This window comes from Rhinolophus hipposideros (assembly GCF_964194185.1).
Source record: "Rhinolophus hipposideros genome assembly, chromosome: 3".
In the NCBI taxonomy this organism is placed as follows: domain Eukaryota; kingdom Metazoa; phylum Chordata; class Mammalia; order Chiroptera; family Rhinolophidae; genus Rhinolophus; species Rhinolophus hipposideros.
This window is the reverse complement of record NC_138049.1, coordinates 66,996,876-67,015,352: the sequence shown is the minus strand read 5'-3', so window position 1 is coordinate 67,015,352 and position 18,477 is coordinate 66,996,876. Positions and strand designations below refer to the sequence as shown.

At 38.0% G+C, this 18,477-nt stretch overlaps 1 protein-coding gene across 2 annotated transcripts in view; it reads right to left on the bottom strand.

Annotated features, from left to right (window-relative positions):
- Positions 1 to 77: 77 nt before the first annotated feature.
- PGM3 (phosphoglucomutase 3) overlaps positions 78 to 18,477 on the bottom strand; it is a 31,400-nt gene continuing 13,000 nt past the window's right edge. For both annotated transcript variants that reach the window (XM_081044284.1, XM_081044285.1), the window contains 9 exons: positions 12,786 to 12,919; positions 11,080 to 11,275; positions 9,065 to 9,222; positions 8,312 to 8,395; positions 5,745 to 5,843; positions 4,125 to 4,238; positions 3,080 to 3,202; positions 1,854 to 2,027; positions 78 to 800 (listed from right to left, as the gene is read on the bottom strand). In XM_081044284.1, the coding sequence (XP_080900410.1) occupies positions 711 to 800; positions 1,854 to 2,027; positions 3,080 to 3,202; positions 4,125 to 4,238; positions 5,745 to 5,843; positions 8,312 to 8,395; positions 9,065 to 9,222; positions 11,080 to 11,275; positions 12,786 to 12,919 (1,172 nt within the window). In that variant the 3' untranslated portion in view covers positions 78 to 710. The remainder of the gene's footprint in view (positions 801 to 1,853; positions 2,028 to 3,079; positions 3,203 to 4,124; positions 4,239 to 5,744; positions 5,844 to 8,311; positions 8,396 to 9,064; positions 9,223 to 11,079; positions 11,276 to 12,785; positions 12,920 to 18,477) is intronic.

Below are 18,477 nucleotides of genomic sequence, written 5' to 3'. Positions count from 1 at the left end.
AGTTTCAGAATGGTGTCACTTCTGTCAGAAGCTTGGTAATGTATTGTAATTAATTTTCTCCTACATACCTTTACTGAAAGGAGTAAGGAATATTGAAGCCTGGGCCACGCATCCTTTTAAGTTTGGCACGAGCATCTCAAGCCCAATACAGAGGTGTACAGCCTCCGTATTCACACCTCTGAGTTCCTGGTGATGATAACTGACGAGGTAAGTCATTTAAGAATCATTCTGAAGACTCTGCTGTGGAAAAGTTGGTTGTATAAATGTCTTCTCCACCCTCCCCATTTGTATCAATGATGAATACTGCAAAACAACATCCTGGTTAGATAACGACAATGGAAAAGACATCCCAAGGTGTTGGTAATAAATAAGATTTAATTTTCCAGCAACTCTCATGAATTTTTCCCAGTATATATTATAAAGATAATGACTAAATCATATACGTAAGCTCCAATATTTTACATTAGTAAAACAAATTAGAGGTAAGTTTCATTTTTAAAAAATTGAATTTAACAAGTTTAAGGATTAGCTGTTTCTAAAGAATTATTCTGGTAGTGTTTAAGAACAATCAGATCTAGAAATAATCAAGGAAGGTGCACAGTAAACATTATGATTATAAATATGTTTGAACCTGTCACAATAATGGCAGTACTATTATTTTGTAAAAAGTTTTTTAAAAATCCAGTTTCTCAAGAATATAGAAATTGTCCTCAGAAACCTAGTTGGGGACTTTCTCCAACTCCTCCAGCCAGCTGAAACACTGCCAAGCTCACTTCAAATGCCAGGCTATCCGCACTTTCCTGCAAATTACATCAAAGGAGAGTAGATGAGAAAGACACGCCTACCAGGTTACTTGCAATTCAGGGAGGGAGCTTCCTGATTTTTTTCACTGACATATTTAAATGAAAACTTTTTTTCATCTTTCAGTAACAAATTTCAAGACCTTTAAATTCTTACAAATCAGGTAAGTTCTTAATTAATCAAATGAAGTTATAAAATTAGTTACCATTCCAAAACTGACTAAATTCAATAAACTAGTCCTTAAAGCCAACAAGGCTACAATTAGCCTGAGAGTAAGTAGCACTAAGGCCCCAGATGTCTTCTCCTCGCTCACCCTAGATACTCAGTGTATTCTGGGAGGGCATAAGCTAACTGTATAAATGAACTGAAAATGTCTCCTGAGTCCCTAGGCCATCCACTCTACTTGGCCTCCACTGTGCAAACAGTTTTATCAAGGGTTTAAGGTGACAGAAAAGAGTATGTGAAGAGAGCAAATTATAAAAATCCAGCCCACACCTTGACCCTCTCAGGAAAACAGCAGAAGCAAAGAGCGAGGCTGTCACTTAAAGGAAATATTTTGAAAAACAAATCAAGAGTCCAGAGACAAAGATAAATTTCAAGTAGCATGGATGGTGGTACCAATTCATTTATAAATGGACCTTGAAGCTTGTTATTTTCATAAAGCAACAGGATTATGTTTTTACAGGAGAAAAATGGATAATCCATTTCAGGCTGCATAAGCTTAATCTGTGTCAAACTAAGTATATATTAGTTATTCATGTCACAATTAGAAATAACGACACTTTCAGAAAGTCTAAAATAAAAATATTTGGTGAAATTTAAGTGGATCTAATTTTGTTCAACTACTACGTGACTACTACTGATGAAAATAATTTTGTAGTCTTATGAACGTAAAAGGCTCCATAAACAAATCTCAAAGACATTAAATCCTTCATTATCACAGTAAGATTCCAACACCCTTAAAACAGTTTTCATTTCTACTACCACCCCGCTACTACCTATATTATTTGACTCTCATTGCACATTTTTTTCAACAGACTGTCCCAGCTTACTTGTGAGTCAGCTTCTGCATATACTCGGACTACATCTTCTGTACCAGAGGGCCGAACGAAAGCTCGGGAAAGCTTGTACTTCTTCACCAGGTCATCAATTGCCTCCTGTAATCCCGGGGGTGTAACTGCTCGCCTTTCGGCATCAGTGGTGCTAATAAGTTGCCTGTCTCCAACCTGTGCACAAGCATTTCATTTTTGTTACTATATATTACACTCCCTTTTATGGCCATTTCATTTAAACAGTAATAGAGCCACATATCAGCTTATTTTTGTACTGCAAAGTATAATACTGATAGTTAAGTACCAGATTAAGCATACAATGAAATTGCATTAAAATTTTATCAACCAAAATCAGGGTTTTAAATTTCAACATATTTATAGTTTCTGTTTCTTCAGTCTACAAAGAATTACTTTTAGCAGAGAGAACATTTCCACAGACCATCTTACAGTTACCACATATTAATGGCCAGTAAGTACTGTATGACTTAAGTCATCAAACAAATATTCTTAGGTATTAAAAAAAAAGGTAAGTGGCAACCTATTATGTAAGAATGTCATGAGGAGAATCTCCTAAATATGCCCAAAGCTAATCTGAACAATTAGCAGCCATTTCTGTAAACACTGGCTTTTATATCTTTCACAAATCTGTTGATGAATGTGCAAACTGGTATAAATCTATATAGAAAATTAGCTATTTACATGAAATGCCTTTACAATTTTTCTCCCTTTGAGTCCCCAGATTCTACTCAGCATCTAGCCTCAGGAAATACTCTGTGAACCAAGAATAATGCAGAGGGTATATTTTCACTTGAAATGATAGGCTGTCCAGGATTTGCTTCAAAATAATATGGTGGATGTGGAAAATGTAGCCCAACAGTTGAAATCTGTTGAATCTAGGTACATAGGGATTCATCATTATTTTGTTCTCTACATGTTTTAAATTTTCCAAAATAAAAATTGTTTAAAAGTGATACATAAGTTTGGAAATCAAATACTTCTCAAATAATAGAATGGTTAAGAGCCATTCTGCGCATTTTCTCACGTATTTAAAATTTTGTTAGATGACATAAGGCATTATTTTCTATGTAATATGGATGGATGTATGGAATGAAATATGACACTTAGGAAATACTATAACACTTAGGAAATAATATTACTATAATATTAGGAAATAATAGGTTTTTAGTAATTTTCAGAAAAGAATAATTTTGCAATCTCACTCCCACCTTAACTTTGAGCTGTCTGTTTGGAAGATCCGTGTAGAGAGCATCCCACTGTTGGACAGTCAAACCCTTCAGAGCCAAGATTGCCTCAATCACCAGCATGTCGGAAATAGCATCACCAGCTGCCTGCAAGACGGGGAGACACAATGGAAGAAACCACTCCAATATAAGCACAGCCTGCATGTGAGTGCTGTCTTACAAAACCTGCGCTTCCCCCTTCCCCCAGGCAGCATTATTAACTGGTGCAGAGATACGAACATTGAGGGAAAGAACCGAAACTAGCTCTTGAGAAACTTGCCTTTAATCTTCCTCCTTAGTTGTAAAAATGAAATTAAGACTGGGTAACTCTGAAGGTTCTAGCATAAACATCCTATGACTCAAATTTCTCTTTAGAACTAGATCCCTTCTAAGATATTCTACCACGATGACGAAAGCATCATACCAGGTACCAGAGAAATAGGAAGCTTTGCTGTAAGTCACACTTGCAGTTGGAGCCATATTCTGCCACATAGATCTAAGCCTTTGTTTCTTCATTTGTAAAATGGGAATCACAGTAACCCCTCTCCCTGTGCTACTGCAGGGATTACACAATGAGGTATGTAAAGTGCCCAAGTTGTGCAAGAGGCTCCAATGTTTCTTCCACCGCTTTTCCCTGTCCTATGCTTTGCTTGCTCTTCATTGCCGTATGCTACACTCTATTCCCAATGATCTGATCCCCATGAGACAACCAGTTACTTTTCCTGAATTTCCTCAAGGAGGTAGGTTTAAAAAAATATGTTTAGCCACATATATACACTCAGCTGAATCTGGTGACTCTAGGTGGAAGCTACTCACTATACTTGAAAATTTTCATTGTAAAATGTAGGGGAAGGGAAGCACATAAGTGTTCTGTCACTAACATTTCAGTGGAAATCTCAACCACATATGCCACTATTGAAAGGCAGCCTCCAGGACTGCTCCACTTCAGTTTTCTATACAGCCCACCATTCTGTCCACCTTCTGAATAATGTAAAAGTAAGCAAGAGCCCACCGCCCCATCAGTTTTGACCTGGTTAAACAAGTTAATCATGTTTTCAAGCATCTTGGCAGCTTTCTTTTTCTTATCTTCTAATTCTTTTGCTAGCTGTTTTATCTTCATTTCAGCAGCTTTACTAAACAGTACCTGCAAGGGAAGTGTACAAAAATCACAAAGCGCTATCCAAGTCCCAGTCGTTATCACTATCATCCTAGCTAAACCACTTTTGAGACTCTCAATCTGGAGAAACTAAGGGGAAAAATAATGGCAGCCTGAAAATGTTTGAAATTAATATAAGATCAAAGCAAAACCCAAAAGATATTACTAGGGAAAAAAGTTCCTTTATGAATTGTAAAACTAGTTATGAAGAAAACAATGCCTTAACAAAGGTGATCACGTACATGAGTTCATTCTGTTTGCCCTCAGCAGCTAAAACAGCTGTGTGCAACCAGGTTCCTTAAGCTTATCTGTATCCATGTTACTTTGAAGAACATAATTCATTGCAACTAGTTTTTTGTTGTTTTTTTGGTCCTAAAATTATGAATATAAGCTAGGATGAAGTAGAAAGAGCATATGTATCACCTTATGGTAACAGTGCTGTGGGTATTTGTTGTATACATCATGTTCCTCATGATTCCTGTCATTGTGAAAGGCCAGGCCCGTGATTTGAGTGCCTTCAAGAAGCCCAGTACTGGGGAGCAGCAGCATTACCACACTCTGCTCTGCCACTTACCAAAATACATGTTTGTGGGTAAAATAAGGTGCAGGCTGGGCACGTGTTTGACTGGAACACAGCTGTACCCCTTCATTTACCACCAGCGGCAGGTGAGCACTTACAACAGAGACATTATAGCCCCGAAGCCTAAAATATTTACCACCTGCTGCGCTTTAAATTCATTTACCAACCACTGCATTAGATCTCTGAAGTTCTACTTTTAATTGTATTTTCTAAGAACTTAAAATTTTTCTTTTACTTATATTAATACCCTCTAGAAGCCAATGTTGAAATTGAGGTAAATGATTTGATGAAGGTAAATTTTTTTGGTGACTTCAATACATTCATGAAATGAGGTGAAGTATAAAACATTTAAAGAAAAATTCTGAACCTTAAGACTATACAAAAACTACTTAATGTACCTTAAAGTGGTGAATTTTATATGTGAGTTATACCTCAAAAAACTTTTTAAATATTCTGCCAGGAGCCATTACAATTTTTGTATGCTTATTGCTAATTACTTTAAACTCATTTCCAATGTTTCTAACTTTATCCTGAAGCTATTTAACACTTTTCAATTTACCACACCTAACGAACTTTCCTTTTACCACCTATGGCCAGTTGAAGGAAAATATTTTCAATAATGTATAGACAATCTGCTTGTAAAAAAAAAAAATTAAGAACTGCACATTTTTTAAGAAATTATATTGTAAGAGCAAATTAGTATTTCTTTACACTCAAGGAAAGATCATTACAATCTAAAAGAGTCAATTTCACAACACAAAAGAATATAGTACGTTAACTAAGTAATCAAATTCTACCACCATCCCAGAAAATTATTTCAACAAAGTAGAATATTACCTATTACTAGGTATAGAATTCCCATCATAAAAAAAGTGCCAGCTAAAGTCAGCTGTAATTGATTAAAGAGAACTTACTGTACCATGCCCATTCGCTTCAAAATAAACTCCAATATCAAACTCTTGAGCCTTGTGGTGCAAATGTTTTACACCAGTTTTAGTGCAATAGACAGGTACCTATAACACATTTAAAGAAACAACAGCAGTTATTCAGTCGGCAAGTATTTATTGTATACCTTCTATCCCAGGGACACAATAGGGGAAAAAAACTTTCCTTCTGGATCTTAGTCTGGTGAGGAAGACAATTAAATTAGACAATTAAAATCCAAAGTGGTGTTAACTATGGAGAAAAATATTTAGAAACACAAAGACAAGGGAAAAGCAAAGTGAGGGAGATGAGGGTCCCCTTACAAAATATTGAAAGTGGGGGAGTGACATGATCTAACTTTTAGAAAGCTCAGTTTAGCAACAGTATGGAGAATGGCCTAAGAGTCTGCAAGCTTTTACTAGAAAGAGCCAGATAACATTTTAGGCTTTGCAGGCCACGTGGTCTCTGTTCCAACTGCTATTTGTTAACCTGTGGCCTAGAAGGTTGAAAGACAGGGTCCGTTAGTAGTTTTCTAGGACTAATCCCAGTAAGAAATTTCAGTGGTTGGACTAGCAGCAGTAGACAGTGTAAGTCTTGGACAGACCTGAGAGATGAAATGCTTAAGGAAAAACAATGCAAAACTGCAAAAAGGAGATCAAGATCCAATAAGACTGATACCTGATTGGATTTAGGAGACCTCAGGAATGGTCAGGGCTAAAAATATTTAATCCCTAAGAGAATGGGTTGGCAAGGAACAGTTTCTGATGTATTCAGTTTCTTAAACAGGGTATATCTTAGCTATAAGAAATTTTTAAGGCAAGAAATAAGAATTAAAATACTAAAACAACCCAAGTACTGGAAATCCCTGTGAAACGCAGGCAATTGGGCACAAGATGAAAGTCCCTTGAATGAATTTAATGTAACCATAATATTTAAATCACATCACAAACTAGCAGTCTCCAGATGTGTTTTATGGTGCCTACCCACTATTTCTTATAAATCTGGAATTAGTTGCCAAGACTTGAAAAGGAAATTCATATGAGAATTCAGATTTTTCAGCTCCTCTTGAAGAATCTGACTACAGCTGATAGTGACTGGCTTGCGTACTCCCTTCCTCGTCCTACGTACCTGCTATACTCATTCACTTCCCCTATCCATTTGCACCTATCCATGTCCTACAAGAATCTGACTTTGCCATTCCTGCTTTAAAATGAATGGAAAGGTAGCATTAATAACTAGCAAAATGCAGGAATCTTAAAAAGAATACCCAAAAGTTGGAAAATACTACAGTAGCTAGTGAGCAAAGGACTAATGGCAAATGGCTATGAATCCTCTAAGCTGAGGGCAGGTAGTGTGGTACAGAGGCAACTGGTGGGCATTAGGGTAATAATTAAAAACAAAACCTACCAACCCAGAAAACCTTATTCTCCACAGAAGAATAAGAAAACAGTTTTTATTATGGAATGAGCATTAAGCCAGACTTATGAAGCATGTCACAAGCAATCTACTAAGAGGCTTCAAAGACAGAAAAATCTCACCCTTTTCTTTAACTGAAGACAACTAGTGACAAAGATGCTCTCCTCGACCAAACTTCATTCAGGGTCCTCTGAGCCTGAACAGGCCTTGTCCTTGAGCAGGTCTCCACGAGCCCAATGTAAGCAACAATCTTGCTTAAATCAGAGCAGCTCGTCCCCTACTCGAAGAATCTGATCCACGTCTTCATCAGTACCATCCCCAGGTGGTGTCTGCTCTCCCAGGCCTCTTTCGGCCAAAGCCTGTCAGGCAGGTTTATGGAGAATCCTCCCTCACCCCCATTGATGCCTCTTAGTAACTTTTCATCCAACTCCCTCCCCCCATATCTTGCTCCTTGGCTATAAAATCCCCTTTCCTGTTGTATTAGGAGTTGAGCCTAATCTCTCCCCTCCCAGCGCGCTCGCCCCCACTGCAAAACCCCAGGCAACAGTCCCTATACCTACTGAATAGGCCTAGTCCTCAAGTATGAAAACTACACAGCATCATTTGTCAGTTTGTCCTAAATTTACCTGATAATTGGAGTGACCATAGGTGTTAGCTAATTGCCTTTATCCAAAGGAATAATAACACTTCCCAAATCTCTACGAGAAGTAAATAGTTATAATAGTTATAGTAATAGTTATAACTTGGAACCAACACCTAAGTTAAACTCTCAGAGACTGGGAGATAGGGGCGCTGTCCTCCTTGATATTTACACTTAAAAGAGCTAAATAATACAGAGCTGTGAAACTAGGTTATTTAGCCTTTAATATGGTTTACACTCATCACAAAGGAGCAGAGAAAAAACTTACAAGTTTTCTAAAAGAAATGCTCTAAGAAAATGGAAGGGAGAAATCTCTTTTTGCAACAGGGACAGTTTAATTTTTCCTATTTTTGATTTCTATTTACCCTTAAATGGACAAAAGCTCAGCTTCATGCACCACAACCTATTCACTTTTCTGAGGGCATTATTTTCCTCACAGGAATATCTTACAATGAAGTATAATTATGAAGAAACTACCAGAAAATGAAAATGGTTCAATACCTTCATAACTTCTTCAAGATACCGTGTTGAACTTCCATTTGCATATGCAGTCTGTACAACACCAATATTCAAATTTTCTTCAATCTAGACAAAAACAATAATTACCTTGCATCAAAAATAAAGACACTACAAGAACAAACATAAGGTCTAAAGGATGAGAAAATTATCAACCAGTTCAACTGTGCCTTAGTTTATGCAATAAATGACTCAGTGAAAATTTACATGTAGGCCAGAAAAAAAACTAAAATACTTTCAAATATTTTTTTAAAGTAATTCTACAAGGAATCCATTATAAAGAAGTCTGTGATTTCATCTTTGGCTCTAGTTTTTTTAATAAAAGTATTCATTGAATTCTTGAAGTATACCTTTTCTAGGTTATAAGAATTATTTCCCATTACAACCGATAAATCTAGACGGAGAGTTCCAAAAGAGCAAAACAAAAACTCTCAGAGGATGAGATTTTTCTATTTAACCTTGAGGCTTTGGGAAGTTATGGTGGAGCTCTCATTATTAAAGTGTCAGTTATGAAAAAACCAAAACTTCATAAGCTTCAAATCATTATAGAAAAAAAGAGTAACTTTGGGTTCCAAAACCAGTGCTCCAATGTTGAAATGGTCATTTCTTTTTTAACTTTCTGGCCACAAATATAAGGAACTTCCCACAAATTGTGCCTCTGAGACATTCAACTGACTGCTAGGAACTATTTCACCAGTAAATCTTGTTTTGAAGCGGGGGTCAGTCACCCAGCCATACCTCCAACAGGAGCTCTTTAAGGAAACTGCTAATGAGTGTTGCTATCTTGTCACCATCTATGAGATGAAAGTGGCCATCTGTGTCACGGTAGTAATAAACAATTCTGTCTGCATCTCCATCAAAGGAACAGCATCTTTCATTGGACTTCATTTCCATTCCTAGCACACAGAATAATTAAAAATGCATTTCAGTCTAAAAAAGGGGAATAAAACTCAATATAAAAAGTTTCAGGTTCTTCTCTTACACTAGCTACAAGGGAAAAAGTTTTCACTAAAGTATAATCATAACTGGCCTTATATGTTACATGTAAGCATGTCCACTATGATTCTTCAAGAGATATTTAAAATTATCATTCCAAATAAAAATCAATGTATTAATGTTTAAATAGTACACAGGCTAACTAAATAGTTTAAATAGTTTTCACAGGGTAAATTCTTTCATGGCTAACTGAAAAAGGAGCATTCAATATCTATATTGAAACTTGATATCATACTAAAATAAAATTCCATTTTATACGCCAGCTGGTTTGGCAAGAGATTTCCCATAGTTTTTTGAAAACTCCAGGTATTTCTGAATACATTTTATCTAATTCTATGATGTCCTTTACATATAAAAAATAATCAGCAATAGATGAGGTATGTGCTTTGATTTTCTTAGGAGTGTTATTTGTTCACACCATAACAAGAAACAGAATTAAGAGCAAACAATTACAACTAGTGAGAGATAAATGGTTTGTGTAATTTGCATAAAGTTATTGAAATCTCAGCAATTGTCACATCAAATTTATTTGAAAATCTAGCTGTTCCTTAGCCATGACAGCAGCCGACTGACAAATCCAACATCAGGCAACTAAGAAGTGGAAGGTGTTTGTCTGGAATGAGTGTAAGGTTGACTCTGGGGCACACAAGCTTCAGGAAAGCCAGGGCCTATGGCTCTGCTCCTACTGCAGCCCCAGTGCCCACAGCAGAGGGGAGAGAGCTCAAGGTTTAGTGAATGGACAGATAAGGGACACAATAATTAAACTGTCAAAGTAACAATCAAAACAAGCAAATCAATGGAAAGGAGTTTACACTGCTTGATTAAACTGAAAATGGAAATGCTGACTACAGTGAGGCAGAAAATGACATCAAGGAGAGGAACTGCATGAGTCTGTGGAGCTCTGAAGAATGCATGTCCTTCCTGTCTGAAGGGGGTGGGAGGCACTCCACTGCAGCTGACTAATGCCATGCGAGACTGGACATTTTCTAATTTTGGTAAAGAGAAGCCAGAGATTCCAACACTTAAGTGAAATTAAAGCATTTATAAATGGTGGCAAGTAATGCAATTAAACACACAAGACACACATAACAGACCAAACAAAACACATTTGCAAGCCCAGTCTGGCTTATATTAATTTTTGCTCCAAAAGACGCATTAGAGCTGATTGTCCAGCTAGGTCTTATTTTCAGGGAAACAGGGTAAGAACACCTCCTACTACAACTACAATCTGAATAACGGTGCTCCTCCTACATGCCTACTGTGGAAAACACTGATTTGTGCAGACAATGGTAATTAAGCAGTTGCATTCCCTTTCCGTAGTGTAATTCAGATAAGATGAAAAGTAATGCTACTTACTATTATTATCCTTTAGATCAGTGATTCTCAGTGTGGTCCCCAGACCAGCACCATTAGCAAAGTTTGGGCACTTGATAGACATGCAAATTCCTATCCTAAACCAACCTTCCCCCAGACCTACAGAATCAGACCAGATGGAGTTAGAGCCCAGGAATCTGTGTGCTGAGAAGCCCTCCAGGTGATTCTGATGCATGCTAAACTGGAGAACGACTGCTCTAGAATACCAATTTGCCTTGGAGAAGGCCTGTAATTTACAGGCAGAGAACAGTCCACGTTCTGAATGGCACTGATGAGTGGGAAGATGCTCAGATGTCTGTAAGTGGCAGAGCCAGGACCACTCACTTGGCCACCTCTGCAAATGAGACTGGCTTCAAAGCTCTAAGAACAAAATGTTTACATACCTTGTGGAGGTTTCTGATGACTTTTCACAAAGTCAGCCCCACATAAGTGATTCAATTTCCCTTTGGTCCCATCATTAAACAGCCGAACCGTTAGGCCCTGGGAGAAGTAGTGTTCCATTTCTTTGAGCTTCAAGGCCCCTATGCCATTTGCACAGTCAACCTTAAGTGATCGATACTCATCTCCACTGCAGAAAGCCTTAAAAGGGAAAGACATAGAGAAGAAATATTTAAAGTTCTAAAAGTAAAAGTGAAGCATAAAGCATGTATTCGCATAGGTAAACATCTTCCATTACTTCAGTTAGCTCAACCAAAAGACAAAAGGGTACACACATTCAGATGAAAATTGTAAATCATTTAAAGTAAAATTTTAAAATACCTTTTGGATACTTTGACACTGGAACAATTTCACTGACTGAATGACTTATGTAGATGGAGCTTGTTAAACAAAAAATTTAACATTCACAGCTGAAAGTCTTTTTTTAAAAAAAGGGTTTATTAGGCCATTGCTAGCAAAAAAAGAAGACTGGTCTTATCTTAGAGCATGGAATCTAAACCACCAGCAGCATGGCTAGGTAGAAAAGATAAGTCCCGGAGTTTTGCAAGCGTTTTTTATACATCAAGTGGGGGGAGGGGGGAAAAAAGGGGGAGAGAGGAATGTCAGCCACTCTGAAGGAATTTACATTAGCTGTAGACAAAGGGGACGGCAGAAGGTGAAGTGGGGCAGTTCTAGGATAGGCGCAGAGTCCAAGATAGAACTGTCTGCTCCCTTGGATAGGTTGTGGGAGAGTCTGGAAAGTTCACATGTAAATAAGAAGCGGAGGCTCCTGGGGTTCAAAGGTGCCTAGCTATACCCTTTAGAAAAACTGCAAAAATAACCACGAAAAAATTAATGTGAAGTCCCAAAAGACATACTGCAAGTGAGCAGTCTTTCGTTAGCTGGGCCACAGCTATTAACAGGCTAACTGTTCTGTCTCTCACTCTCTGGCTGCTGTGATTTAACTCAGAACATCTCAGAATTTTTTTCTTGTCAACCTTTACTAGAATTTCGTCTTAATCAAACAAGTTCCCTTAAAAATATTATATTATAATCTATATTACATGAGTCATTCATGTGGAAATAAGCATACAGGTGAATGAGCAGTGAAAACATCTGTCATTCTCTTCATAGCATATACCACCACTAGGTATGTTTGCTTTTTATTTCTCCCTAATGTCAGTCTCCTCTTCTGCCCATCCTCACCTCAGAATGTAAATTCTGTGAGGGATCTTTTTTGGTGAGCTATGCCTGACAATAACAAACCCTTAATATTTGTTGATCAAATAAATTATACCCCTCAAATCTCATCCCGGTAGAACAAGCCAATTTCTTTAAAAGAAAATCTTTTTCTTCAGTAGATACCTCAAGTATGATGCCAATAGCACCTACATTAACTCACCTAAGAGCAAATTATTCTGAATGAAATGCTTATGATAATCACAAAACACCAGCATGTTTGCTCCTCCAATGATCTCAGAATGTACTATGTACCAAGTAAATGCCAACAGTTAGGATACAAGGGCTAGAACTTTGGAGCCCCAGAAAGAAAAAGGAGATATGCCGAATTTTTGAAAAAAAAATGAGTGACAAACTATGTAATTAAGATAAATTGTTCAATTGATGTTATTTTATTCATTTGCTTAAACTCTACTCATATTTAAGACATTACCTGTTTGGTAAGTTCCACAAAGGCCTTAGAGAGTTTCTGGTAGTAACCTTCTATGGTTGCCGTTCCATACCCACCGTGGGTATTTCGACAGCACACCATGTAGTGCAGCTGGGGCGTTGTTAACAAGCCATAATCTGTCAGGGAAATACAAAAAAGCAATGTACTACCGTTTTTTAAATAAAGAAGAAAAAGTTTAAATGGATTCATATTGTAGGAATTTCAGGATGACAAAAGATATCTCAGAAAACATAAAACACTAACTTTCAAACTATCTAGATGCACAGATTTCCACTGAAATCATTACAAAGGCATGTCACATTGTGATATGTTAATTTATCATAATATATATTTAGTTTTTGTCCCCTTTGCTGGCAGAGCTTCTAAACCCTTGGCACTTCCTAAGCAAATAGAGCAATAAGGTGTCATTTGTTAATGAGATGACTTTTGGAAAGCCCTTAGATAACCTAGGCATGGAGGCTGATTGCCAGGGGAACCAATCATGTGATTAAAGGGTTGGAAATTTCAGTCCTCCCCACCTCTTCCAACCATCTCCAGGGAGAAAGGCTGGAGGGGCTAGAGATTCAATTCAATCTCTAATACCAATAAGACCGGGTCTTATATTAATTTTTGCTCCAAAAGATGCATTAGAGCTGATTGTCCAGCTAGGTCTTATTTTCAGGAAAACATGGTAGCCAATGATTTAATCTATCATGCCTATGTAATGAAGCCTCCATAAAAACCCAAAAGGCAAAAAGGACAGGGTTTCTGGTTGATAAACATGTGGAGATTTGGGGAGAGTGGCGTGCCCAGAGCATGGAAGCTCTGAGTCTCTTTCCATATACCTTGCCCTATGCATCTCTTCAATCGAGCTGTTCCTGAATTAAATCCTTTATAATAAAATGGTAATCTAAGTGAAATGCTTCCCTGAGTTCTGAGAGCTATTTTAGCAAATTAATCTAACTCAAGAAGGGGGTCTTGGGAACCTCCAGCTTGGTCAGAAGCCCTGATGACTGGGATCTGAAGTGGATGAGGAGAGGGCAGTCTTATGGGGCTGAGCATTAACCAATTGGATCTGACGCTACCTCCAGGTAAACAGTCACAACTGAGTTATCTGGTGGTATTAGGAAAAACACACACCGGGCACAAACGCAATTCTAAAAGAAATACTATTGGTAGCAAAAAAACACTTTTACTCAGTATAGACAAGTAACAAAAATAGAGCAATACAGAAAAGCAGTAATTGAGTTCTATTTCCAGTAACATTGCAAACTACATAACTGACATGAACTCTCCTGAAGAAAAAAACCAAAAAATGCTAGATAAAAGAAAAAAAAAATCGATATTGGATAGGGAAAAAATGGCAGCGTGAGGTGAGCCTCTGTAGCGCTCCCCTGGAATTTAAACGAATCGGACAACAATAACTCCACAAAGGACTCCCTGCACAGCAGACAGGCAAGACGAAGAGGCCCACTACTGAATTCACCTCCAGGTGGGTGAATCGCGCGAGCGGGGGAGGAGGGAGAGGAGAAGTGCAGAGACAGAGCCCCGCGGGCGCAGGACACAGACCTAGCTCAGTGCTCGGAGCCCGCTGCTCCCGGATCTTCCGCAGCTGCGGGAGAGGGAAGGACTCGGACTGCTAGGGCTCCGCTTACGGCCCACAGGGCTGAGGGGGCAGCATACAAAACCGCTGAACCCAACGCTCGCTCACGGCAGACCTCGGAGCAAAGACTGAGGGAAGAGGGCTGAAATCCGTGGTTTAAGCCCTCACTGCCGAGCAGAGAATGGAAGCCTTAGGCACGGAGACTAGCCGCCCCCTCCCTACCCTCCCAGAGCTCGCCCCGCCCCCACCTGCCCGGTGCTAGAAGCGATAAAGTAGCAGTGTCGGATCAAAGGACAGAATATTTGCTGCTCTGAGAACTGTGGACCGCAGACACAGATTCGCAGCTCAACTAGTTCCGGCAAAGGGGAGGGAGCTCTGGAAGCAGGACTGGCTGTGGTGGTGGTCGCCGCCATTGCTCTGGGCCACCTCTCACAACTCACCCCGCCCCTGGCCCCACCTATCTGGGCGGATCCCTGCAGGAGTAAACAGAACTGCTGAAACAAACGGGCTCTGAATCTGGTGCAGAAAGAGCTTTGGAACTCCAAAAGCTCTTCGCATACCTATCAACCTGTTGCAGAAGCCACTCCTGTAGATGTCTAGGAAGAGAAATAGTAAATCAGTGATTGCCATGAATAACCAAGGCAACAAGATAGCTCAGAAAGAAAGTGAAAAGTCTCCAGAAAAGGAAATTAGAGATATGGAAATATGTGATTTAAATGACAGAGAATTCAAGATTGCAATTCTGAAAAAACTGAACGAGATGCAAGAAAACACAGAAAGGCAGTTTAATGAACTCAGAAACACAATCAAAGAACACCATGAGCATTTTACAAAAGAGATTGAAATTTTGAAAAAGAACCAAATAGAATTTCTGGAGATTAAGAACTCAATAGAAGAAATTAACAATAAAATATCCATCTTAGGTAGTAGAGTTGACCAGATGGAGGAAAGAATCAGTGACATCGAAGATAGGAACCTGGAATTTACACAGATGGAAGAAGAAAGAGACTTGAGACTTAAAAGAAATGAAAGAACTCTACAAGAACTTTCTGACTCCATCAGAAAGAGCAATATAAGAATAATGGACATACCAGAAGAAGAAGAAAGAGAGAAGGGAACAGAGAATATATTCAAACAAATCGTCGATGAGAATTTCCCAAACTTGTGGAAAGAACTGGATCCTCGAATCCAAGAAGCAAATAGAACACCTAATTACCTCAATCCCAACAGGCCTTCACCAAGGCACATTGTATTGAAGCTGTCTAAAATCAATGACAAAGAAAGAATCATCAAGGCACCCAGGGAAAAGAAGACGGTAACTTACAAAGGAAAGCCCATTAGATTATCATCAGATTTTTCAGCAGAAACTCTACAAGCTAGGAGGGAATGGAACCAATTATTCAAACTATTGAAAGAGAGAAATTATGAGCCAAGAATAATATATCCAGCAAAGATCTCCTTTAGATATGAAGGAGGAATAAAGACCTTTCCAGACATCCAAAAGCTGAGGGAATTTTCTAATACACGACCTGCACTACAAGAAATACTAAAGGAGACTATTAGACCACCATCAACAGGGACAACTTGTGGCAACCGAGACATAAAAAGGGGGAGCGTAAAGGCCTGAACTGGAATATGGGAATAGAGAAAGTAAGTGTGCTCAAGAAACTGGAATACTCTAAATATCAAATTTTCTTTTACATAAACTTAAGGGTAGCCACTCAAAAAACATCCAGAACTGAAATATATATACTGTAATAAAAGACGAAACAGACGGAAACATCATAGAATACCACCACACAGAAATAAAAGACAACAACAAAAAGGCAAAAAAACAATGGAGACACAGCCTTACCAGGAAACTAAAGATAGAATGATAGGAAATCCTCACATATCAATAATCACCCTAAATGTAAATAGACTGAACTCACCAATAAAGAGACACAGAGTAGCAGATTGGATCAAAAAACTAAACCCAACCATATGCTGTCTACAAGAGACACATCTCAGCTACAAGGACAAGCATAGACTCAAAGTGAAAGGGTGGAAATGGACACTCCAAGCAAATGGTACCCAGAGAAAATCAGCTGTAGCCATAATGATAGCAGATGAAACAGACTTCAGGGTGAAAAAGATAACAAAAGACAAAGATGGACATTTCATAATGGTAAAGGGGACTATACAACAAGAAGACATAACAGTCATCAATATTTATGCCCCCAATCAGGGAGCACCAAAATATACCAAGCAACTACTAACAGAACTAAAGGGAGAAATTGACCAAAACACAATTATACTAGGGGACTTAAATACATCATTGACAGCTATGGATAGATCATCCAAACAGAAGATAAATAACGAAATAGCAGCTCTAAATGACACATTAGATGAAATGGACATAATTGACATATATAGAGCACTTCATCCTAAAACATCAGACTATACATTCTTTTCTAGTGTACATGGAACATTCTCAAGGATAGACCATATATTGGGACACAAAATCAGCCTCAGCAAATTTAAGAAGATTGAAATCATACCAAGCATATTCTCTGATCACAAGGCTTTGAAATTGAATATCAACTGCAAAAAGAAAGCAGGAAAAAACACAAATACATGGAGATTAAACAACATACTTTAAAAGAACAACTGGGTCAAAGAAGAAATTAGAGGAGAGATCAAAAGATACATAGAAACAAAAAACAATGAAAATACATCCTACCAAAATTTTTGGGATGCCGCGAAAGCAGTTTTAAGAGGGAAATTTATATCATTACAGGCCTATCTCAAGAAACAAGAAAAATCCCAAATAAATAACCTCATGTTACACCTCAAAGAACTAGAAAAAGAAGAACAAGTGAAACCCAAGGTCAGCAGAAGAAAGGAGGTAACAAAAATCAGAGCAGAACTAAATGAAATAGAGAACAAAAAGACAATAGAAAAAAATTAATGTGACAAAGAGCTGGTTCTTTGAAAAGATTAACAAAATTGACAAACCCTTGGCTAGACTCACTAAGATAAAAAGAGAGAAGACACTGATCAACAAAATCAGAAATGAAAAAGGGGAAGTTATCACGGACACCACAGAAATACAAAGGATTATCCAAGAATACTATGAAGGACTATATGCCACCAAATTCAGTAACTTAGAAGAAATGGACAAGTTCTTAGAAACATATAGCCTTCCAAGGCTGAATCATGAAGAACTGGAAAATCTAAACAGGCCGATCACCAGTAACGAAATTGAATCAGTCATCAAAAACCTTCCCAAAATCAAAAGTCCTGGACCAGATGGCTTCACTAGTGAATTCTACCAAACCTTCAAAGAGGATCCATTACCAATCCTGCTCAAACTCTTCCAAAAAATGGAAAAAGAGTCAGTACTCCCTAACTCATTTTATGAGGCCAACATTACCCTGATATCAAAACCTGGTAAGGACAACACAAAAAAAGAAAACTACAGACCTATATCTCTGATGAATACAGATGCTAAAATCCTAAACAAAATTCTAGCAAATCGAATACAACAATACATTAAAAAGATTATTCATCACGACCAAGTGGCGTTCATCCCCGGGGCACAAGGAAGGTTCAACATTCACAAATCCATCAATGAGATACATCACATAAACAAAATAAAGGACAAAAATCATATGATTCTATCAATTGATGCAGAAAAAGCATTTGATAAGATACAATATCCATTTATGATTGAAACACTTAATAAAATTGGTATAGAAGGAAAATACCTCAACATAATAAAGGCCATATACGACAAGCCCTCAGCTAATCTCATAATTAATGGTGAAAAGCTGAAGCCCTTTGCTCTACGTTCAGGAACACGACAAGGTTGTCCCCTATCACCTCTGCTTTTCAACATAGTGTTGGAAGTCCTTGCCAGAGCAATCAGGCAAGAGAAAGAAATAAAAGGCATCCAAATTGGGAATGAAGAAGTTAAATTGTCACTCTTTGCAGATGACATGATGCTATATATAGAAAACCCTAAAGACTCCACTAAAAAGCTATTAGAAACAATCAATGAATACAGTAAAGTTGCTGGCTACAAAATCAACGTACAAAAGTCCATTGCTT